This window comes from Otolemur garnettii, unplaced genomic scaffold, assembly GCF_000181295.1.
Source record: "Otolemur garnettii isolate 467f Iridium unplaced genomic scaffold, OtoGar3 scaffold00053, whole genome shotgun sequence".
Lineage (NCBI taxonomy): Eukaryota > Metazoa > Chordata > Mammalia > Primates > Galagidae > Otolemur > Otolemur garnettii.
In genome coordinates this window covers 8,779,861-8,802,394 of record NW_003852448.1, presented here as the reverse complement: position 1 = coordinate 8,802,394, position 22,534 = coordinate 8,779,861, and the positions used below count along the sequence as shown (strand labels likewise).

General features: G+C 58.4%; 1 protein-coding gene across 1 annotated transcript in view; it reads left to right on the top strand.

Moving 5' to 3' along the window:
• SSPO (SCO-spondin) overlaps nucleotides 1–22,534 on the top strand; it is a 50,289-nt gene that overhangs the window by 25,038 nt on the left and 2,717 nt on the right. Inside the window, exons 53-97 of the mRNA XM_012806484.2 lie at nucleotides 30–155; nucleotides 319–410; nucleotides 548–721; nucleotides 1,043–1,207; nucleotides 1,800–2,052; nucleotides 3,158–3,204; nucleotides 3,379–3,549; nucleotides 3,920–4,051; nucleotides 4,243–4,388; nucleotides 6,009–6,103; nucleotides 6,936–6,988; nucleotides 7,140–7,346; nucleotides 7,487–7,657; nucleotides 7,776–7,855; nucleotides 8,727–8,896; nucleotides 9,349–9,395; nucleotides 9,503–9,694; nucleotides 9,810–9,980; nucleotides 10,201–10,401; nucleotides 10,729–10,825; nucleotides 10,906–11,105; nucleotides 11,272–11,438; nucleotides 12,052–12,212; nucleotides 12,433–12,656; nucleotides 13,369–13,410; nucleotides 13,555–13,710; nucleotides 14,167–14,376; nucleotides 14,567–14,734; nucleotides 15,408–15,539; nucleotides 15,642–15,888; nucleotides 16,142–16,294; nucleotides 16,369–16,418; nucleotides 16,594–16,938; nucleotides 17,259–17,426; nucleotides 18,013–18,143; nucleotides 18,399–18,523; nucleotides 18,733–18,779; nucleotides 19,035–19,313; nucleotides 19,581–19,739; nucleotides 19,898–20,014; nucleotides 20,311–20,449; nucleotides 20,574–20,776; nucleotides 21,530–21,747; nucleotides 22,023–22,118; nucleotides 22,271–22,331. Of these exons, the coding sequence (XP_012661938.1) occupies nucleotides 30–155; nucleotides 319–410; nucleotides 548–721; nucleotides 1,043–1,207; nucleotides 1,800–2,052; nucleotides 3,158–3,204; nucleotides 3,379–3,549; nucleotides 3,920–4,051; nucleotides 4,243–4,388; nucleotides 6,009–6,103; nucleotides 6,936–6,988; nucleotides 7,140–7,346; nucleotides 7,487–7,657; nucleotides 7,776–7,855; nucleotides 8,727–8,896; nucleotides 9,349–9,395; nucleotides 9,503–9,694; nucleotides 9,810–9,980; nucleotides 10,201–10,401; nucleotides 10,729–10,825; nucleotides 10,906–11,105; nucleotides 11,272–11,438; nucleotides 12,052–12,212; nucleotides 12,433–12,656; nucleotides 13,369–13,410; nucleotides 13,555–13,710; nucleotides 14,167–14,376; nucleotides 14,567–14,734; nucleotides 15,408–15,539; nucleotides 15,642–15,888; nucleotides 16,142–16,294; nucleotides 16,369–16,418; nucleotides 16,594–16,938; nucleotides 17,259–17,426; nucleotides 18,013–18,143; nucleotides 18,399–18,523; nucleotides 18,733–18,779; nucleotides 19,035–19,313; nucleotides 19,581–19,739; nucleotides 19,898–20,014; nucleotides 20,311–20,449; nucleotides 20,574–20,776; nucleotides 21,530–21,747; nucleotides 22,023–22,118; nucleotides 22,271–22,331 (6,788 nt within the window). The remainder of the gene's footprint in view (nucleotides 1–29; nucleotides 156–318; nucleotides 411–547; nucleotides 722–1,042; nucleotides 1,208–1,799; nucleotides 2,053–3,157; nucleotides 3,205–3,378; nucleotides 3,550–3,919; nucleotides 4,052–4,242; nucleotides 4,389–6,008; nucleotides 6,104–6,935; nucleotides 6,989–7,139; nucleotides 7,347–7,486; nucleotides 7,658–7,775; nucleotides 7,856–8,726; nucleotides 8,897–9,348; nucleotides 9,396–9,502; nucleotides 9,695–9,809; nucleotides 9,981–10,200; nucleotides 10,402–10,728; nucleotides 10,826–10,905; nucleotides 11,106–11,271; nucleotides 11,439–12,051; nucleotides 12,213–12,432; nucleotides 12,657–13,368; nucleotides 13,411–13,554; nucleotides 13,711–14,166; nucleotides 14,377–14,566; nucleotides 14,735–15,407; nucleotides 15,540–15,641; nucleotides 15,889–16,141; nucleotides 16,295–16,368; nucleotides 16,419–16,593; nucleotides 16,939–17,258; nucleotides 17,427–18,012; nucleotides 18,144–18,398; nucleotides 18,524–18,732; nucleotides 18,780–19,034; nucleotides 19,314–19,580; nucleotides 19,740–19,897; nucleotides 20,015–20,310; nucleotides 20,450–20,573; nucleotides 20,777–21,529; nucleotides 21,748–22,022; nucleotides 22,119–22,270; nucleotides 22,332–22,534) is intronic.

Genomic DNA, 22,534 nt, shown 5'->3' with positions numbered 1-22,534 from the left:
TGGACTGCTCACTGCTTCCTTCCCTGTAGCATGTGTGAGAAGGGGGTGCTGCTGTGCCAGCCAGGAGGCTGCCCCCTGCCCTGTGGCTGGTCAGCCTGGTCCTCTTGGGCTCCCTGTGACCGCTCCTGTGGCTCTGGAGTGAGAGCCAGGTTCAGGTGTGTGAGGCAGAAGGAAGTGGGAGCGAGCACGGTGGAGAGGGAGAGGCTCAGGGCCAGGCCAGCCCCAGAGGGAAAGGAGTGGAGGGAGGACAGAGGACAAAGGGGGCAGAATGAAGGGCAGGGGAAGAAGAGCAGGTGCCCAGGGCTGCTGTCTCCCCAGGTCTCCCTCCAACCCTCCAGCAGCTTCCGGGGGTGCCCCGTGTGAAGGCAACAGGCAAGAACTGCAGGCCTGCCACAGGGAGTGTGGGACAGGTACAGCCAGGAGCTTCCTTCCTGTTCCCAACTCTGTGTCTGAGAGGAAGCCCTGAAACTGGCCCTGGTGGGTGGGGCTTTGAGGGGGGATGGAAGGCTCCCTGTGCAACTGGCTTGTCCTGTTCTCCCCCTCCCAGAAGCGCTGGGCTGGACTCCCTGGACATCTTGGTCCTCCTGCTCCCAGAGCTGCCTTGCCCCTAGTGGGGACCCAGGCTGGCGCAGTCGCTCCAGGCTCTGCCCCAGCCCCAGGGACACATCCTGCCCAGGAGAGGCCACCCAAGAGGAGCCCTGCAGCCCCCCTGTATGCCCAGGTATGTTCCAGTCACAGGGATGTGATGAGGGTAAAGAAGGATGACCCCTTCTGCTTATCTGGGGGCCAGGGTAGGAGCACACCTGGCTGTTATCCTTAAGCCTGTTCTCCCTCCAGCCACCCCTGCCCCCAGAACGCCAGCATACAGCTAACAGAGTGGACTGCCTGATGCAGTGCTTGGGACGCCCTAGAAGGGTGGACTTTGGTGGGGGCTGAAAGCTGTAGTTAAGAAGACCCTGCAGCCACTCAGCTCCATCCCTCCTATATCCCCTCCTGGGCCTTCACCTGTGTCTGTAACCATTGGCTCTGCTCTTCCTGACAGAGCCCAGCATCTGGGGCCTGTGGACTGCCTGGTCTACCTGCTCTGCTCCCTGTGATGGGGGCATCCAGACCCGTGGACGCATTTGCTCTGGCCCAGCTCCCGGGAATTCCACCTGCCAGGGCCCCCACAGTCAGACCAGAGACTGCAATGCACAGCCTTGCACAGGTACCAGGTTCCCACCTCATTCTCCAGCTCCTCTTGGGGATTTTAGCCTTTTCTCCAGACTCACCCTCACATGTCACTGCCCTCTGACTCCAGGACAGGTGATGCCTTGAGCTGAGGGAGACTAGAGGATCCCTTGTGTCTTCTCTGGCCTTGCACTCTCCCACCCTCTGGGAACCAGGCTTGGGTTCCTAGCTCTTCATCTTTGTGGGGGGCAAGCTTTCTTCCTGGGAGAATAGGCTCCTCCAAGGGCATTAAGCTGGGCTTCCCTTGGACAGAACCTACTCATGGCCAGAACAGGGGGTAGCAGACCCTTATCATTTAGCCCTCCCTTGTCCCAGGTGACTGGTTCTGTTCTCAAGGATATTTACATTAAAGTGGAACAAAGTCATGATCCCTTACTGGTGACATTCCAAACACTGGAACAAGCGTGGGAGGGAAGGCAGGCAAGAGGGGGGCTTCCTCAGGCTTGGTCCTACCTAACAGGCTGCCTCCCAGTCACCTGCATGTGTGTTCCCTTCCACCCTTCAGTCTCCTTTCCCTTCCCTCCCCTCCTGCCCCTGTTGAGACCTGCTGTGTCTGTCTTCTCCTCCAGCCCAGTGCCCAGGGAACATGGTGTTCCGGTCAGCAGAGCAGTGTCACCAGGAGGGGGGTCCATGCCTGCGGCTGTGCCTGGCACAGGGCCCTGGGGTGGAGTGCATAGGCTCCTGCACCCCCAGCTGCACCTGCCCCCCTGGCCTCTTCCTGTACAATGCCAGCTGCCTGCCCCGCAGCCAGTGCCCCTGCCAGCTGAATGGGCAGATCTATGCACCAGGAGAAGTGGGTCGCGTGGATGCCTGCAACAACTGGTAGGACATAGCCTGGGGCTGGGGGCAGGGAGGGGCTGGTGGCTCCTGAGGTGGACAGGCACGGGCTTACTGTCACACACACAACCTGGCAGGGTGGGGGTGTCCTGCCTCCATTCCCCAACCCAGAGCATCCACTGGTGCCAGGCACAGGTCCTGGGAATACTAAAGCCACTGAGGTCCTGCCCAGACTGTGCAGTGTCCACGAGGGATGGTGGTCATACCCATTTGACTTATGGGAAGATTGGGCCTCAGATTGATGCAGTGATTTTTGATGGGACTACAGACTGGAAAGGGGCTTCTCGTCCCTCCTCCCAATTTCCTGTGTTCCTCTTCCCTGAATATAAATAACACCTTTCCTGAGATCCACCTGATTTCTGCTCAGAAATCCTGAAGTGCCCAATACTCAAAGCTGATACCATCATCTGCCAGCAGAGGGCGGTTAACCCACTCTCTCTTTTCTTTTTCTTTTTAAATTTCATTTTCTTCTTCCTTTTTCTTTTCTATCCCTTATCCCCTCCCTTAGTTCCCTTCTTCTTCATTTTTCTCCCTCTCACCCTCTTTTCTCTCTTGCTTTTTATTTCTTACATTCTTTTTGTGGAGCCTCCAGTATTTAACAAATAAGTTTTAAAACATGTATTGAAAAATAAAAATAAAGTACCCAGTTTTTCCTCCTAGGAAAACTCTAGCTCTTTCTAATTCCCTCCTATCTGGCCCTGTCACTCTAGGTCATTTCTAAACAGTGTTTAGTAAGTACAAATGGAATAAAAAGCATAAAAAGGTGACAGCTGATGAAGCCAGGGAACAAAAGGAAATCACAGTGCCTGGGGCATCTTGGCTGATGGTGGTGTGGGGTCCCTGGGTGAGGGTCCTGGTCCCATCATGAACTTTGCATGGGACATGGGCAACTCCACATGGTTTCAGGCTACAGAATTCAGCCTCCAAGTTGGGGCCCTGGTGCTCAGCACCCCCAAAGGCAGCTGGCTTTCTCTTTTACTTGGTGGGCATGGTGGTCCCGTGGCTTCCCCTGGGGCAGACCCACAGTGCTCAAGGGCAGGGGCTGACTGTGGCCATGGGGGCCGGGCCTCACTGGCCCCTCTCTCTGCAGCACCTGTACCTCTGGTGAGATGTTGTGCACCTTGGAGCTCTGCCCAGGTACCTCCATGTTTGGGGTCCCAGCCAGCCAGTGGTGGGTCCTCAGGGACCACTGGGGATTTGGGCCCCTCCAGAGATAAACTTCTGGGAGTGCTGGTGTTCAGGGAAGTAAGGTTGCAGGATGCATTGGCCATGTTCACCCGTATTGCCCTCCCCCACTCCATACCTTGGCAGTGGCTTGTGGCTGGAGTCCCTGGACCCCATGGAGTCTCTGCAGCCGCAGCTGCAATGTGGGCATTCGGCGGCGCTTCCGGGCAGGCACTGCACCCCCAGCTGCCTTTGGGGGTGCTGAGTGTCAGGGCCCCAAAATGGAGGCTGAATTTTGCAGTTTACAGCCATGTCGAGGTGAGAGCTGAGATGAGGTCCTCCTTGAAGAACCTTCTAGAAAGAAGTCAAAATAACTCATCACCCCACACACAGCAGGACCCCCTGAGAAGTACAAGAAACTTGTATGCTCAGTTTGGCTCCCAGAGACCCCCTGAGAGTTCATTCCCTAATGGACACCCTCCCTAGAGTAGCCCCAGCTCCTCCCCAGAGGCCAGCCCAGCTCTGGGCTAAACCCCACAGCCTCCCAAGTGTGAAGTCTCCTAAGGTGGGACATGACACTGCAGGTGAAGTGGATGGAGGAGATGCCGTAGGGTGCCCGGGTGGGAGGAAGAGCAGGTATGCTGAGTGTGGAAGGCAGGCCCTACAGTGACCAGGTGCCACCCGCCAGGTCCTGGTGGGGAGTGGGGCCCTTGGTCTCCATGTTCTGTGCCCTGCGGTGGTGGCTACAGGAACCGCACCCGAGGCAGTGGCCTATACAGCCCTATGGAGTTCTCCACCTGTGGCCTGCAGCCCTGTGCAGGTGAGGGCTGCTCATTCTCATCTCCATGAACCCAGAGTACTACCACCACCTCCCTGCCACCCCAGCACAGCCCTGTCCCTCAGCCCTCCTTCAGCCCTGACAATAACCCCTGCCAGGCCCAGAGCTGATGCCTCTCCCAAGTTGGGAGCTCCGAGGAAAACTGAGTGGGCTGTCAATTTCTGTGTTTCTAGGGCCAGTGCCTGGCACGTGTCCCAAGGGCAAGCAGTGGCTGGACTGTGCCCAGGGCCCTGCCTCCTGTGCAGAGCTGAGTGCCCCAAGAGGGACTAACCAGACCTGCCACCCTGGCTGCTACTGCCCACCTGGGATGCTCCTGCTGGTGTGTCCCCCTGTCTGGCCATAGCTGGGACCTCCTTGGGACCTGGGGACCTGGGGTGGTAGGGAAGGGATAAGCAGGATATGAGCAGAGGCAGAGCCAAGGGTATGGGACCCTGCAGACTTAAGGAAAGGGCACTGCATTCAGGGGTCATGGCTCAGCTCCAGCAGGAAGAGCAAGTGACCCTGGGCAACCTCATCTATCTCTCCCTGGACCTCTGCTTTCTTGTTTCTGAAGTGGTTACTGGTCTAACAGTTGTTCTCAACCTGTGGGTCGTGACCCCTTTGTAACAATGAAAATACATGTTGGCATTAGGAAGGTTGAGAACCACTGGTCTAGAAGGTCCTATGAGTCATCCCTGCTCAAAGACTTTGTCCTCTGTGTTATCACCAGTTATTTACTGACCACCTATGTATGTTCAGTTTGGGGCTGGGCTACATCATGGGGAAAAGCAACCTCCCCTCAAGAAGCGCCCAGTCTGGGAACTAGACTCTTTGTCTAGAGCCCTAGACAAAGACGGAGGCAGGAAGTGAACTCTGCACATGTGGTCAGGCAAATGTGGTCCTGACTTGACCATCAGAGACTGGAGGGTGTGGAGAGCAGGGAGACTGGGACATGCTAGCTGCATGGCAGAGTCTGAACCAAGGATCACAGCGCCACTGTGTAGCCATGGGGCATGGTTAGGGATAGGGATAGGTTCTAGTCAGATCTGGGTCCAACTCAGGCTCTTCCTAATAGTAGCTCCATGAGCTTTGACTAGTGTTCTCCTGCCTCAGTTTCTATTTTATGGTAAAATAATTGGGATAAGATTATGCCCAGTCACAGGAAATCAGGCTCCCCAGGGACTGCCCACAAACCTCGGTGTCTTTAACTTTGAATCACGTGCTACTGGACAGTGGTTTCTTCCAAATTGGAATAACTTCCATTCAAACTTACAGGACACATCATCTTCCTCTGTTGTTATTTTGTTGATGAAAATGTGGGCTTTGGCTTGGCACCTGTAGCTCAGTGGTTAAGGTTGCTGGTCATATATACCTGGGATGGCAGGTTCGAACCCAGCCTGGGGCCTACTAAACAACAATGACAACTGCAACAAAAAAAGTAGCCAGGCATTGCGGCGAGCGCCAGTAGTCCCAGCTACTTGGGAGGCTCAGGCAAGAGAATCACTTAAGCCCAAAAGTTAGAGGTTGTTGTGAGCTGTGACGCCACAGCACACTATGGAGGGTGAAATAGTGAAACTCTGTCTCCAAAAAAAAAAAAAAAGAAAAAGAAAAAGAAAGAAAAAAAGAAATGTGGGCTTTTTCTGTTGCTATACACACGAAATTGCACATTTCACATGTTCATAGTAGATTTCACGGGCCTTTGACAGTTTAGTCTCATGTCTTTCAATTAAAGATGGTCTTTTTCTCCCAGAAATTGGAGGGTCCACATCCCCACAGCCCCAAGGCTAGTGGTCTGTGTTTGCCTGCCAGGTGGGAGGGGGAGGCAGTGTCTTTGTAGTAGGAGGGTGGGTGGCATTTGATGGGAGCCCTAGTTGAGGAATTAGGTGCTGGCTCTGACTAGGGAGGGGGCAGGCCAGGCCAACTTGGGAGCCAGAAAATGATAAAAGAATTTTGATTCCAGAACAACATGTGCGTGCCCACCCAGGACTGCCCCTGCGCCCATGGCGGGCGCCTCCATGACCCAGGCAGTGTTGTGCTAAGGCCATGTGAGAACTGGTGAGACATAGCCCCACCCCGATCTGGCCCTGAGATCTCTGAGGACCCCAGAGACTTCTCCACCCCAGAGGCTGCACCTGCCTGCCCCTCTCCCAGCCCTACCTGTGAACCCACTGTGGCTTCTCACTCTTTCCTTGGGCTGCTGCAACAAAACATTGGCTTGGTGGGGTGGGGGGCTTGAACAGGCCTGAGAGTCCCAGAGGCAGGGCTGGCTCCTGGCAGGCAGTGAGGGAGAATCCACCCAGGCCTCTCTCTTCTGATAGTTTGCCCACAGTCTTCGGCTCTCCTTGGTTAGTACTAGGTCATCATCTCCTGTCTCTCCTCGTCATCTTCCCTCTGTGTAGAATGCTGTACACATTTCCTCTTCCAAGGACATGGGTTCCCCTGGATCAGGGCCCACCCTAGTAGCTTGCTTTAACTCCTTCTATAAAGAGCCAATATTGGCTCGGCGCCTATAGCTCAACCGGCTAAGGCGCCAGCCACGTACACCTAAGGTGGCGGGTTCGAATCCCCAGCCCGGACCCGCCAAAACAACAATGACGGCTGCAACCAAAAAATAGCCGGGCGTTGTGGCGGGCGCCTGTGGTCCCAGCTACTTGGGAGGCGGAGGCAGGAGACTCGCTTGAGCCCAGGAGTTGGAGGTTGCTGTGAGCTGTAATGCCACGGCACTCTGCCCAGGGGGACAGCTTGAGGCTCTGTCTCAAAAAAAAAAAAAAAAAAAAAAAGAGCCAATATCCAAATACGCACAGGTGCTGGGCCAGGGATTGAACATAAGGATCTGGGGGGAGCACAGTGCAGCCCCCAAGACCCCCTAACCCCACTGCCCCCTCAGCTCCTGCATCTCTGGGCTCATCACCAACTGCAGCTCCTGGCCATGTGAGGAGGGTAAGAGGGTCCCCACTTCTGACTTGCACTGAACTCCTCATAGCGGCAAGGCCTCAGGCTGGGGGAGGATGGCCATAGGCAGGCAGGGGGTGTGATCCTCCTCTCCAGTGTGGCCTGTTCCTTGCACCCTCTCCCTGTGCATCCCTCACAGGTCAGCCCATGTGGTCACCCTGGACCCCCTGGAGTGAGTGCTCTGCCTCCTGCAGCCCTGCCCGACGCCATCGGCACCGCTTCTGTGCCAGGGCCCCCAGCACAGCGCCATTCAGGATCACTCTGCTGCCCCCCACAGCTACACCAGGGTCTCTCTGCCCAGGTCCTGAGGCTGAGGAGGAGCTGTGCCTCCTGCCAGGGTGTGACCGTGAGTGCCTGCCAGTGGTCCCTCCCCTGGAGCCCCAGGTGGCACCCACTGTCCAACCATAACCTGTGCATGCCACCATGTTACACCAGTGTTGCAGGCCAACCAGCCCCTCCTCACTCCTTCCTCTGCTGTCCCTGCAGGAGCTGGGGGCTGGGGGCCATGGGGACTCTGGTCTCCCTGCAGTCGGAGCTGTGGAGGAGGCCTGAGAAGCCGGACCAGAGTCTGTGACCAGCCCCCACCCCAGGGGTTGGGGGATTACTGTGAGGGGCCGCGGGCCCAGGGGGAAGCCTGTCAGGCTTTGCCGTGTCCAGGTACTGCCATGGATGGGGGTGGGAGCCAGGAGCAGAGGAGGAGAAGCTGGAGGGAACAGTGCAGGGAGCCAGCCTGGGTGGGCATCCACACAGCTCTCAGCCCACCATGTTCCCCCAGTGACCAACTGCACTGCTGTCGAAGGAGCTGAGTACAGCCCCTGTGGCCCTCCCTGTCCTCGCTCCTGTGATGACCTAGTGGTGAGTCCCACCTGACCTCTGACCTGAGAGTCACTTTGTGGGAGGGCAGGATGTAGGGCGTGGTTTTGGAGTCAGGTCTTTTTTGCCTGGCACTGAAGGGGTCGCCTAGGGGTCCTGGGCTATAGTTCACAGTCAGCACACAACAGGCTGAGCCCCTAGGCCCAGAGAGATGGGGCAAATATAGACAGACAAATACAGACAGACAGGGGTGGTCCCCACAGACTTGTCCTGGGGTGAGGGAGACAGACCCTTATCAAAGAACAGACCAGTGATCACAGCTATGAGAAATACAGGGGTGCTTTGAGGTCTTGGGTGGGAGCTGCCAATGGGAGGTCCCAGAAAGGCCTCCAGGTCCAGAAGGAAGAGGAAGAGGAGGAGTGGCCTGGATCCCAGCCACCTCAAGGGCCCCCAGCTCCTTCCCAAACTGCCTCCCTAGCTCAGCCAGCTCTTAGGGTCCCCTGAGCTCCAGGGAGGTCTGGGACATGCCTCGGTTTGTAGGTCATTGGTCTGGGGTCATCCACAATGAACTCCTGACCCTGAGAGTTGGGGCTTTAAATTTAGGGAACACCCGGTTCCAGATTCACACCCCAAGGGAGCTGGGGGAGATGCTCCTCAGAAATTTAAAAGGGAAATCGGAGGCTGGGTCATCCCTTCCTGCCCTCCTTAAAACCCCAAGGCATGTGCTTCATAAAACATAGAACCTTTGGACTGAAGTGTCTCTTTTCTCTCCCTCTGGACCTCTGTTCCTCCCACTCCAGGCTCCTCTTTTGGTCACCTTCCCTTCAGAGTGGTCTGTGATCTCCCAGACACCTTCCCCTACCCACAAGACCCTATTCCTGTTGACTGGAGCCCTCTCTTGCTGTCCCCACAGCACTGCATGTGGAGCTGCCAGCCCGGCTGCTATTGCCCTCCAGGCCAGGTGCTGAGTGCTGACGGGGCCATCTGTGTGCATCCGGATCACTGCAGCTGCCTGGACCTGCTGACTGGGCAGAGACACCATCCAGGTGCCCAGCTGGCCCGGCCTGATGGCTGTAACCACTGGTAAGGGGGAACTATGCATGGCAGGAGGCAGGGGTACCAGCTGACGATCACACTGGCCCCCCAACAGTCCCCAAGAGGATGTAGGGCAGGCACCACGACCCATCTGATAGGTGGGGAGACAAGTCAGTCAACTCAGACGTCTGCTGGGGGTGGGGGCTGGGGGCAACAGGTGTGACATTGGCACCTGCTGTCTGGCCATGCACAGTACCTGCAGTCCCTCTTCAGTAGAACACGCCAGCCGGTGACATCTGAGAATACCACCTCAGTGGGACAGGAAGCCGGCTCTAGAGGGGCAAGAGTGTAGGGAGTGAGGGGCATAGACCCTAAACCTTGAGGAACTAGGGAGTGTTGGGGTGAAAGGAAGGCAGAGATGGCCAGGAAGGTGGAGGGATGGGGCAGGGCCAGATCCAGCTGCTGCCTCTTCCTCCCTCCCCATTTGCTTCTCCCACCAGCACTTGCCAGGGGGGGAGGCTGAATTGCACAGACCTGCCCTGCCCAGGTATGTACCCGGCCTGGAGGGAAGAAAGGAGAGGTGGCCCCACCACACAGGGGGCCTGGCCCTAGGGGAGGGATGGCTGTACCCAGTGCCTACCATTCTCCTCACAGTGCCTGGCAGCTGGTGCCCATGGTTGGAGTGGACGGTGTGCTCTCAGCCCTGCAGGGGCCAGACGAGGACCCGATCCAGGGCCTGTGCTTGCCCAGCTCCTCGGCATGGGGGCACCCAGTGCCCTGGGGAAACTGGGGAGGCAGGGGCCCAGCATCAGAGGGAGGCCTGCCCCAGCCCCAGCACCTGCCCAGGTGTGTGTCCCTAGGAGGCCTGTGCACCCCTGAAGGCCCCAAACCTCCACTCCAACCCCAATAACCTGAGGCCTCTGGGCTTCCTAAGGCAGATGAGTCTCTCTTCCTGGCACAGTGGATGGAGCCTGGAGCCCCTGGGGACCATGGTCTCCCTGTGATGCATGCCTGGGACAGTCACATCGGAGCCGGGAATGCAGCCAGCCCCCCACTCCTGAGGGAGGAAGGCCCTGCCCTGGGGGCCACACCCAGAGTCGCCCTTGTCAAGACAATTCCACACGGTGCGCAGGTGAGAGCCTTGGCGAGGTCTGGGAGATGCCAACTCTGACCTCTGACCCACCCTATACACATTCATGTCACACTCTCTTCAAAAGACAATGTTCAGGTCACTACCTATGGAACTGGGCAAGGTGACAGGTCTGGGCAGGGAGGGCTGAGGCACCTGAGTGCCAGGAATCCCTCAGGGTGGCCCCTGCAGCACCCACCCTCTCTGCTTCTCTCCTTCACAGACTGCGGGGGTGGACAGAGCCTGCTCCCCTGTGGGCAGCCCTGCCCCCGCTCCTGCCAGGACCTGTCCCTAGGAAGTATGTGCCAGCCAGGCCCAAACAGCTGCCAGCCCAGCTGTGGGTGTCCCCCCGGCCAGCTCTCCCAGGATGGGCTCTGTGTGCCCCCAGCCCGCTGCCGCTGCCAGTACCAGCCTGGAGCCAGGGGTCAGTGCCTCCCTTCCTCATCCCCCATCCCGCATGCCCCAGCCCCCAGCCCACCCTGCCTGGCCCTGCACGACAGCTCATAGGGCCCAACCTGAGCTGCCAGCTGGGAATGGGTAGCTACCTCTCCAGCCCTCAAGGGTTTATATCTCTTTCTGTGTGCCCCAGTGTCACCCCACACCCCAGGGCTGGTCCAGGTGGGAGCTTCCACCTCCCTTGCCCGGACACACAGGGCACCATGGAATGAAGGCTGACAGACAGGGGAACAGAGGGGTTGATGGGGGCTGCTGAGCCATCCGGAGTCTTTACTCCCACTCTTGTGTCCCTCAGGGATCCCTGAGAACCAGAGCCGGTTGGTAGGGTCTGGGCTCAGCTCCTGGGAGAGCCTGGAACCAGGAGAAGTAGTAACTGGGCCATGTGACAACTGGTAAGCCAAGAGGGGTAAGATTTGCAGCCTCAGAGGAGTAGGCTGGGCCCTCTCTCTGAAGTCCACTTCTTTGTCCCCAGCACCTGTGTGGCAGGCATCCTGCAATGCCAGGAGGTGCCCACCTGTCCCGGCCCTGGGATGTGGGACTCCTGGGGCCCCTGGGAGGACTGCAGCTTTTCATGTGGGGGAGGGGAGCAGTTGCGTTCAAGGCGCTGTGCCCAGCCTCCCTGCCCAGGGTCTGCCCGCCAGAGCCGTGTGTGCAATACCCAGGTCTGCAGAGGTGAGACTCAATAAGCCTGGGCCCTCAACACCCTCACTAAACTTTCATGCTCACCCAACCTTGAACCTGGCTCAAAGGTGCCTTCTGGGCTCTCCCTACCCACCCCTGGCAGTTAGGGATGGGGGCCTTGGACAGGAACCAGGCACTGACAAGGGTGTTGTCTTAGAGGCAGGCTGCCCGGCAGGCCGCTTGTACCGTGAGTGCCAGCCCGGTGAGGGCTGCCCCTTCTCCTGCGCCCACATCACACAGCAGGTGGACTGCTTCTCTGATGGCTGCGAGGAGGGTTGCCACTGCCCTGAGGGCACCTTCCAGCACCGCCTAGCCTGTATCCAGGTCAGAACCCAGCAGGCCAGGAGCCCAAAGCCCTGCCTGCCCCTCACCCATCACAGTGTTAACTGTGGACCCTGTGGCCTCAACTGACACCACTCCCTCATGTGATTCCAGGCAGCACCTGGGCTCATGAGGTTGCTGGGGCCTCTTCAGGCAGAGTTAGAGCACCTGGGGAACATAGGTGGTGACACAGCCTCCCAGGGCCCCTGGCTCCCAGGGAATGTGGACCACCGACTGCCCACAGGCATTGCCTGGGCCTCTGCCCTCCTCTAGCATAAGTCCTCAGATTCACGTCAGCTCACAAGGACTGTTACTGCCCTAAGTATTGCCCTGTGTCCCCTCTGACTCTTCTGGCTATGGAGGGCATATTCCTGCCAGGCCCCAATGGCTTCCCCCAGCCCATAGCCTCACCTCCCTTATCCTCCATCATGGGGATGTGCATCTTCACTGCCTTTCTTTTCCCTGTCACACCCTTGTGGGAAAGCACCCCTCACCTTTGCTCTACCTGGCCCACTTTCCGCCATCTCCCACTATGTTATGGGTCTGGACGACAGGCAGGTGCCAGTTCTGCTCTGCTGAGCCCGACAAGTGCACAGGGATTCCTTTCCCAATCCAGGAGTGCCCCTGTGTGCTGATGGCCTCACTGCTGCAGGAGCTGGGAGCTGCTGGCAGCAACTCTGGAGCATGGCCCCTGTTCCTAGGAGAGGGTGGTCAGTCTCTTGGGCCTAAAGATGAGCTGGGCTCTGGCCAGACACTTCGTATAGGCTGCAGCAATTGGTAAAGGGGACAAGAGTGGCAGCTGGGCTGGGAAGGGTGAGGAAAACTTTTCACTGAGGGAGAGGACAGCATGCATGGAGGGAGCTGTGATTGGCCTTTGTCCCTCCCTTTCCTGAGCCATCCCTGGCTCCACCTCCTTACCCTTCAGGCTAAGACCCTTGCCCACACCCTTTGCCCTGTCCCTCCTGCCTAGCACCTCACCCCAACACTCTCTCCCCAGCTCCTGTGCTCATGGGACACTGTCCTGCTCTGTGGAGGACTGCTCCGAGGCCCGTAGTGGTTTTGGTCCTTGGGGCCCATGGGGCCCATGCTCTCGCTCCTGTGGTGGGCTGGGTACCCGCACCCGCAACCGCCAGTGTGCGTTCCCCATGTCCACTTATGGTGGCCAGGGCTGCCAAGGGCCCCGCCAAGACCTCGAATACTGCCCCAGCCCAGACTGCCCTGGTAAGGACAGCAGGAAGGTGCTGGGTAGATGTCTGACTGGCCTAGTTGGTTTCAGCCACACTTTGTCATTTCCTGTCTGTCCATCCTTGCTGCTGTCTCTGGATCTTTCTTCTTACCTTCTAGCTCTTTCTTCTTACCTCTAGGCTTCTGTTCAGGTGCATTCAGCCAACATTTCTGGAGCTTTTGCCAAATGCACCATACTTTGTATGTGGGGGTGGGATGAGGTCCCTGACCTTGGTATTCAGAGGTTCAGGTAACCCATTTCAGCCTTTGGTGAGCCCTGTAGGAAGGTGCAGGTGCTGTGGGAAATTGAGGAGGAAGGGAATTCTCCTAGAGCAGTAGTTCTCAACCTTCCTAATGCCTCGGTGTATTTTCATTGTTAAAAAGGGGTCACGACCCACAGGTAGAGAACCGCTGTCCTAGAGGGACAGTCTGGGGACTAGACTAGATATCTAGTCTGAGAGGTTTTGAGGGATGGAGAAAACATTGTCAAGATGGAAAGAGAAGGAATGCCAGGTAGCAGAACTGGCTTGAGCAAAGGTCTGGACCTACAAGGATGCTTTATGCTTGGGCCTGGAGTGTCCACAGGAGCTCAAGCTGAGGGAAGGTTGGATCAGACAGAATGAGCCCACTGTGCCAGCCATGAGCCTGGGCATGGTCCTGGGGCATTGTGGGCTGAGAACATTTCTGAGCAGGGCTTTCTTTGATGCAGGGACTGAAGGGTCCATGGTGGAGCCAGTGACAGGTCTTCCAGGTAGCCCCAGAATCCCTGCACATCTCCCCCGGCCTCCCTTTGGGAAGAGCAAGCCCAGGGCCTCCTCCCTCCACCCCTGCTTCCTGAAAAGGCTGGAGCCCAGGGCTGACTCCTCAGGAGGTGCCTCTCGTACCCTTCTCACAGGTGGCTGGGGCCCCTGGTCCCCATGGTCCCCCTGCTCTGGGAGCTGCACAGACCCTGCTCATCCTGCTTGGCGCAGCCGCACTCGCCTCTGCCTGGCCAACTGCACAGTGGGGGGCTCCTTGCAGAAGCGTCCCTGCAATCTGCCCTCATGCACAGGTGTGCCTTCTAGCCTCCACCTCAGACCTTACCTACCACATGCAAACATCTCATTCTAACCCAAAGCCATGTCCAATCCCCAGCCTCAACACCTGATACCCCAAGCAGTTACTGATTTCTAATGCTGACATCTGATCTCAAGTCAGCATCTGATCCTGCATTTGAGCCTTCTTCCAACTGGTAGACCTCCCTTCCATCTTCCAGAAAAATCCCCTGGGCCTCAGTATGTGCTGAACACTCCCCCATGGCCTCCCCAAATCCATGGGCAGCCCTGTGCATATGGAATTACTGTCCCTTATGAGAAAAGGGGACACTGAGGCCCAGGTGTCAAAGCCATACAACAGTATCAGGTGCAGAGTGGGGCTGAAGATCTGGATGAGGTCACAGAAGGGAAGGGGAGGCTGGGCAGGTCCCATTCGACTCAGGCAGGTGAGAGGGAATCCACTTTGTCCACAGGAGTGCCCCTGTGTCCTGGCCCTGGCTGTGAGGCTGGAAACTGTTCCTGGACCTCCTGGGCCCTGTGGGAACCTTGCTCCCGAAGCTGTGGGGTGGGCCAGCAACGTCGCCTGCGGGCGTACCATCCCCCGGGGCCTGGCGGGCACTGGTGCCCCGACATCCTTACAGCCTACCAGGAGCGCCGCTTCTGCAGCCTGCGTGCTTGTCCAGGTAAGCTGACTGGGCCTTTCCCTGGCTCTGCCCATGAGAGGTCTCTCGCATCAGGGCTCCCTCCCAGGTACCACCTGCCGGAATTTGAGACTTCCACTTCTCACATGGAACCCTGGCCCAGACTTGTGGGACATTTGGGAACCCCCTGCCTGAGCTGACCCCTAATGTAGACATTTTCTGTCCCACACAGTGCCTGGGGGCTGGTCGCGCTGGAGCCCCTGGTCCTGGTGTGACCGCAGCTGTGGAGGAGGACAATCCCTGAGGAGCCGCAGATGCTCGAGCCCCCCACCCAAGAACGGGGGTGCTCCCTGTGTTGGGGAGAGGCACCACATCAGGCTCTGCAATCCCATGCCCTGTGGTATGACAATGGTGACAGCTACCCCACCTCTAACTTCAGCCCCACAAAATCGTGTGATGGAGAGGAATGCAGGCTGCTCTCTCACTGGCCTGTTAAGAAAACTGAGCCCCATAGCAGTAGACAGCTGGGCCTGGCCTGGGCCCCACCCTGAGGGGCAGCTCCTCCTCTCAGCTTCCCCACCCATCATTCTTGTGGAACCACCAGTCAGGTTGAGATTTTCAGGAGACTTGATACTGTCAGTCAGGTGCATACCTGGTGCTGTGGGATGTAGACAGGGTCAAGCAGGCCCCAGTGAGCCCTGCAGCCCACTCCCAGTCCCTCCAGGCATTGGTACCTGCTTTCACTTGTCCTCCTGAGCTCACCAATCCTTTAGGAAACCCCACTGACACTGATACCTCCTCCCCCTCTGGGTGGACACCAGGGGGCTCTAGGTGGGAAGGTTGGCTTTTGGGATGCATGGATTCTGCCCAGCTTGCATTTATTGGGTGCCAGGTTAGGTGCTAGGAACTCTCAGGTAGGTAAGAGGAACTCTCTGGGTCTCACCAAGGACCTGGGTTTCCATGAGCACTTGCATGGAATAGGATGGGTCCTGCAGCCTCTGGGAGGTGAGGGGTCCCCCACAAAAAGCAGAGGGAGGGTTTCTGAGCCCTGAGGGGCCCTCCTATCCATTCAGAGGCAGGCTGCCCAGCAGGCATGGAGATGGTCACCTGTGCCAACCGCTGTCCCCGCCGCTGCTCAGACCTCCAGGAGGGAATTGTGTGTCAGGACGACCAGGCCTGCCAGAAGGGCTGCCGGTGCTACCAAGGTGGGTGCTTCCTAGCCCTCAGGAATGTCAGCACAGCTCAGAGGAAAAGTGGATGTGTTTCCAGGGGTGCCAGCACCAGCCCTGAGGGCCACCTCTCTGCAGGGTCCCTGGAGCAGGATGGCAGCTGCGTGCCCATCCGGCACTGTGAGTGCACAGATGCTCAGGGCCACAGCTGGGCCCCCGGGAGCCAGCACCAGAACGCCTGCAACAACTGCTCATGTCAGGCTGGACAGCTCTCCTGCACGGCCCAGCCCTGCCCACCTCCCACACACTGTGCCTGGAGCCGCTGGTCAGCCTGGAGTTCCTGCAGCCACTCGTGTGGTCCTGGAGGGCAGCAGAGCCGCTTCCGGTATGGCGTGGAGTGAGGCTAGATACCACCACCACCTGTCCCCGCCTGACAAAGAGTGCCTGGGCCCTGCCCTCTCCAGTGACTTTGTATCACCCTGTGCCCTGGCCCAATTCCATCCCTGGTTACCTCAGCCTTTCCTTAACTACCTGCCATACCCACCCTTGGGTTTACCATTGGGAGGTTGCTCAGCAGAAGGCATGAGGTGATGGAAGCCTAGGCTATCTCTCACCTCCTCTTTCCTGTGCCCACCCAGGTCCTCCACATCAGACTCATGGGCCCCAGAGTGTCGAGAGGAGCAGTCCCAAAGCAAACCCTGTCCTCAGCCCCCATGTCCGCCCCTGTGCCTGCAAAATGCTCACCCCCGACTCCTGGGGGACAGCTGGCTACAAGGGGAATGTGGGCAGTGGTAAGTGCCAGCTAGTGAGGGTGGCCAGGACCATCCTGCTGGAGAGCAATATCCTGAGTCTGGGCTCCCCACAGCTCCTGCACCCCGGAGGGTGTGATCTGTGAGGACACTGCTGAGTGCACAGGTCTGGGACTCATCACAGCCCTCTTAACCCTCCTAAGCATGTGCCCTGCCTGCCATCTGCTCTGTCTCATGTCTCCCAATCCCCAACTACCAGCCCCTCGGCCATGAAGTTCCCACCCTGCCCTCTGCCCTTTGTTCCCTTGGCCTCCTCTAGTCTCACTTGTGCCCTCTCACAGTGCCTGGGACTTGGATGCTGTGGTCCCCCTGGTCCGGCTGCCCTGTCTCTTGTGGAGGAGGAAACCGGGTCCGCACCCGGGGATGTGTGGCCCCGACCCCTGGCCACAGGGCCCCAGCCTGCCCAGGTCCCAACACACAGACCCAGTCCTGTGGGCAGCGGCCTTGCCTGCAGCTGCTGGAGGCTTGCTCCTGGGGTCCATGGGGACCCTGTTCCCGCAGCTGCAGCCCGGGCCTGGCCTCCCGCCCCGGGTCCTGCCCCTGCCTGCTGGTGGAGGCAGACCCCACTTGCAATGGCACCTTCTCCCACCTGGACACCCAGGCCTGCTACTCAGGACCCTGCCTGGGTGAGTGTGCAGAGGGAGTGAAGCCCCTGCCCCTGTTTTCCTTTCTTGGGAAACTTAAGGAATAATACATATATTCCCAGCTCCCGGGAGATCCCCCCAAATATATCTATAACTTTTTCTGTGTCCCCCGAGATTTCACTGTTTTCATTCTCCTACCATTTCTTCCCTTTGAAGCCCTTGGCAGGTGGAGGGAATCCAGTCAGCTGGACCTTTCTGGTTCCCTTAGTCCCTTGTCCCGTGCTGGGTCTCAGCAGGGCTGGGCTGAGTGGGGAGGACAGACGATGGGGAGGTCCCAGCTGACACCCACCTCCTGTCCCTAGAGGAGTGTGTATGGAGCAGCTGGAGCAGTTGGACACGCTGCTCTTGCCAGGTGTTGGTGCAGCAGCGCTACCGACACCAGAGCCCAGCGCCGGGCAGGGCTGGGGCAGGCACCCTCTGCACACGGCTGGATGGCCACTTCCGGCCTTGCCTCACCGGGAACTGCTCTGGTGAGATGCCAGGAGCACAAATCCAGGGTTCTGAGCCACCAAGTGGCTCCCCTGGGACTTCCAGTTCCTTTCACGGACAATGTAGTGCCCCTGGGATACCAGAACAATTGCCACACCTGCTCTGAGCCCTGCCCTGGCACCCAGCTACTCCCTGACTGCCAGCTACTCTAGTCATAGCCCCCCAACATGATTTTCCCACTCTGAGCTGCTGACTTACCCGTGGCTTTGGGCCTTTAGCTGCCCCCCCTGGATGTGTGTGTTGCCCACCCCACTCCCTGTGCAGCCACCCCCATCTTTGCTCCTGTCTCCCATCTGCCAGTCTCTGGAATATCTACTAGGCTCCTCACTCCTGGCTCCCCAAGGCCCAGCCCATCCTGATCCTTCCCCAAGGGCACCCACAAAGGCTGAGTGGGGGGTGCAAGGAGGGGCGCCAGTCTGTCCTGACATGCAGCAGGGGGTAGTCTTGTATTCTCCCCAGGTGGCCTCAAGAGGTCTCGGTGAGACCATGCAATGTGTGCTCTGAGCTTCATGGGTGGGACATGTCCCTGAGCTGTGCTTCCACTTGCCTGTCTCCCACCTCCCACAGAGGACAGCTGCCTGCCTCCCTTTGAGTTCCAGGCCTGTGGCTCCCCCTGCACCAGGCTCTGTGCCACACACCTAAGTGGGGAGCTCTGCCAGGACCTGCCGCCCTGTCAGCCTGGCTGCTACTGCCCTGAGGTGAGGGCTGTGGGCTGGGGCAACTCCCAAGAGGAAGGGTCTGCTGTCCACACACCCACTCCCCTCCTCTGCACGATGCCATGGTGACCCGGCCACTTGCACAGTGCAGAGTCTCTTCCCAGCCTGTGTTCACTCACCCGTCCATCCACTCAGCACCACACAACACACATGTGCTCCTGCTGCAGCCTGTAAGGCTGGGTGTTGGGGGCAACAGAGTGATTATCACATGGCCCACCTGTGTCTCCTTCCATACAGGGGCTGCTGGAGCAGGCTGGGGGCTGCGTTCCTCCAGAGCAGTGTGATTGCTGGCATACCTCAGGAGAGGGAGCCAGGGTGACCCTGGCCCCCGGGGACCACCTTCGGCTGGGCTGTAAAGAGTGGTGAGTGGAGGGGGAGGGAAGCAGAGTCTGGCCCAAATAGTAGGGGCAGGGCCCCCCAGAGACCCAGTTCAGCCTCTGGCAGAGTACCCCAAGATGCAGCCCTCATCTGCCCAAAATATGTCCGGAGCTCAGATTGCCCCTGCACGAGCCCCCTCAAGCTCTAGGCTGGGTCCTCCCTCACAGAACCCACCTGACCACTCCCTCCACAGTGAATGCCAACACGGGGAGCTGCAGTGCACCAGCCAGGGCTGTCAAGGTAACCCTAGCCTGGGAGACAGTGGGCCCATTTGCCCAGAACAGGGGATTTCTGGGGAATGGAACTTCGGTGATAAGACCAGGGTAGTCCCTGGCAAACCAGACAGTGGATCACCCTTCCCTGCCCTCACACTGTCACATCCCTTCCTGTCTCTGACCTGTCCTGGTCGCAATTTCTGAGTCTTTCCTTGCCTGTCCACTAGGTCTTGGATCAGGGGGAGTCACTGGGAAGGGCATCCACCTGCTACCTTTCTAGGTCTTCTGCCTCTGAGTGGCTGGTCCGAGTGGTCGCCCTGTGGGCCTTGCCTGCCCCTCAGCGCCCTGGCCCCTGCCTCCAGGACTGCCTTGAAGGAGCACTGGCCCCAGGGAGCAGCCAGTCTCTCCACGACCTTAGACACCCTGCTGGCTTCGGAGCAGCACCGCCACCGTCTCTGTCTGGACCCTGAGACAGGGAGGCCCTGGGCTGGGGATCCCCACCTTTGTACCGCATCCCTTAACCAGCAACGCCTCTGTCCTGACCCTGCAGCCTGCCCTGGTAATGGGAAGGGACAGAACCCACAAATCATGGGGAGGGGCTGCAGCATGGGTGGGGCTGCTGCAGAGCTCACTGCACCTGCTGGCCTCCTATGTGCCTCTGGGACCTGCAGATTTGAACTAGGATGGGGTCCAAGTGCAGCAAGAAAGAGGAAGAAGGGAGCCAAGTGGGCCTTAGGACAGCCAGAGTTTTTGCAGGATGGAGCCCAAAGCTCTCAGTTGAGGCAGGAAGTGAGGCCTGGGTACTGACCCTATTTTATCATCCCAGACGCGTGCCAGTGGAGTCCTTGGGGACCCTGGAGCATCTGCCAGGTGCCCTGCAGTGGGGGTTTCCGGCTGCGCTGGAGAGAGGCAGGAGTGCCCCCTGGAGGAGACTGCCGGGGCCCATGGGCTCAGACTGAGAGCTGCAACACAGAGCCCTGCCCAGGTAACTCCTATTCCTGCATCTAGAGGGGGCTGGGACTGGAACATCCAGAGATGGTACTGAGGGGGCTGTTGCCTCTGTCCCGGAGACATGCAGTAGAAGGAGGGGGCTGTCTTGGAAGCCCAAGAACATCCCAACAGACTCCTCCTTCTGGTCCCCAGGGGAGAGCTGTGAGGCCCAAGACACCGTGCCCACCCTTGATTGTGCCAACCAGTGCCCTCGCAGCTGTGCTGACCTCTGGGACCGCGTTCAGTGTCTGCAGGGACCCTGCCACCCAGGTAGCTGGCTGTCTTTACCACCTGGCCTGGCAGATCTGGGGAAGCCTCCTGGTCCCAGAGAGTATGGGCTGGGGGAAGGGAAGCTCAGACTGCTGGGTCATGAACTGCAGGGCAGGACAGTGGCTTCTTTGGCCACTTCCTACAGCCAGCTTTGAGTGCTGTATGGAGTGCAGCTTAGTCAGGACTACTGTATGCAGGACAATGCCTGCAGGTGGCTGTGAGTGTTATGGTTGGCAGAGGGATCCATCATGTAAGCCCTGCCCAAGCACTGAACTTATTTGTCCTCCCACCCCCAGGCTGCCGCTGTCCCCCTGGCCAGCTGGTGCAGGATGGGCACTGTGTTCCCATCTCTTCATGTCGCTGTGGCCTCCCCAGTGCCAATGCCTCATGGGAGCTGGCTCCCACCGAGGTGCTACAGCTGGACTGTAAAAACTGGTACGGTGGCCAAGCCAGGGTGGTAGTTAGGGCAGAGGCCTGGGGCAATTTGGAGACTATGGCATGTCTGGGACCTCCTAGGGAGCTCAGGGCTTGAGCCCCTTCTGCATACCCCTGTCCACAGCACCTGTGTCAATGGATCCCTAATATGCTCACACCATGAGTGTCCAGTCCTTGGGGCTTGGTCAGCCTGGAGCAGTTGCTCAGCTCCCTGTGGTGGGGGCACCACAGAACGACATCGGAGCTGTAAGGGGGATCCTGGGAAGGCACCGTGCCAGGCCCAGGACACAGAGCAACAGCAGGAGTGTAACATGCAGCCCTGCCCTGGTGAGTACCCTGGGTGTCGGGCAGGCAGGTGTGGGAAGAGGAGGCTGATGGAGGCAGCCTCTTCCCTGGGAGTGGAGATACAGGATGGAGGAGGGGCATGGAGGAGGCCGAGGTGGGAGGATTACTTGAGCTTAGGAGTTTAAAACCTGAGCAAGAGCAAGTCCCTGTCTCTATTAAAAATAGAAAAACTAACTGGGTGTTGTGGTGGGTGCCTGTAGTCGCAACTACTCAGAGGCTGAGACAAGAGGATGTCTTAAGCCTAAGAGTTTGAGGCTGCTGTGAGCTATGTTGCAATGGCACTCTACCAAGAGTGACAAAATGAAACACTGTCTCAAAAAAAAAAAAAAAAAAAAGACCAAGGGCCAGCCTACCATGCTGGACTCTGTGCATTCAGACACATGTGCATGCCAGCCCCTGGACTCTTCCAGCCTGGCTGGTGAGGACAGACCACCCACCACACAGGTAGAGACAGGGCCCAGTTTCTGGGTCTCTGACAAGCAGGTAATTCCAATAGGATAGAGCTTTGGTGCCAAGAATAGAGAGGTTGGGTGAGCAGGATTGGTCAGAGAAGCCTTCCTGGAGGAGGGAGGACTTGGTTTGGGAGGGTGTGTTAGAGCAAAACATGAGTCTGGAGGTTGCTGCAGCCCAGGAGGGTGCATGTGGGAAGGGGAGGAAGAACATGAGGCCTTCCCAGCTTGGGAAGGGGTAACCCAGGGCTGACAGGAAAGGTGGGGGGGATGGTCTTCCTGGCAGAGTGTCCCCCTGGGGAAATGTGGCAGCAGGCAGCCCCTAGGGACCTGGGACCCTGTGAGCAGACGTGCCAGGAGACCAACACCACAGAGACTCTGAGCAACTGCAGTGCAATCCGGGCCTCGGGCTGCGTGTGCCAGCCTGGGCACTTCCGCAGCCAGGCTGGCCCCTGTGTTCCTGCAGACCAGTGCGAGTGCTGGCACCTTGGGCAACCCCACCTGGTGAGACACCACATTTCCTCTGCTGCCATCACCCCTTCCTGACCCTGGGCCTCGCTATCTATTGAATTCATACCCATGGAGGCTCAGCTGTCACACTAAAATGGTCTCTGGCCCCCAAAGTCCATCTCCCTCCTAAATTCCTTGTTGCCTGACTCCAGTCTAAGTTCATTTCCCCAGCTAGGTGCTCCCAGCCTGGGTTTGGGAATCTGGGACGTTATTATAGAAAAGTTTACAAGTGGGAGAGACCAAGATGAGGCTTCCCCCACTCTGCCTAGCCTGGATCTGAGTGGCAGGAGGCCTGTGAGAACTGCCGCTGCCTTGGTGGGAGGACTGTCTGCAGCCAGCACTGCCCCTTCCTCACTTGTGCTCAGGTACACCCTGCGGCCCCACTGCCCTCTCAGGATGCTCCCTGCACTCCTTTTTGTGGTCCTCTGAGGCTAGTCTTGGCCTCTAGGCAGGCAGTACTGGTCTTGTTGTTTCACAGCCATCCTCCTAATTAGGCCAGGACTTATTCCCTCTGCAGGGTGAGGTGACCGTGCAGGAGCCAGGGAGCTGTTGTTCCACTTGCCACCGGGAGACTCCAGGTACAGAGGGACCCTGGGAACCTCCTACTGAGCCTCTCCCTCGTCTGGACCCTTCTCCCTAACTGCCCCACACCTGGTATTTCAGCCTAGCATGTGCTGGCCTCCCTAGGCTTACCTTCCATGAGGTGTCAGAGGAGTGAAGACCCCCAGCACTGTATTGTAGCACCTGGCCACCTATGCCCCAACATAATCCACTTAGACTC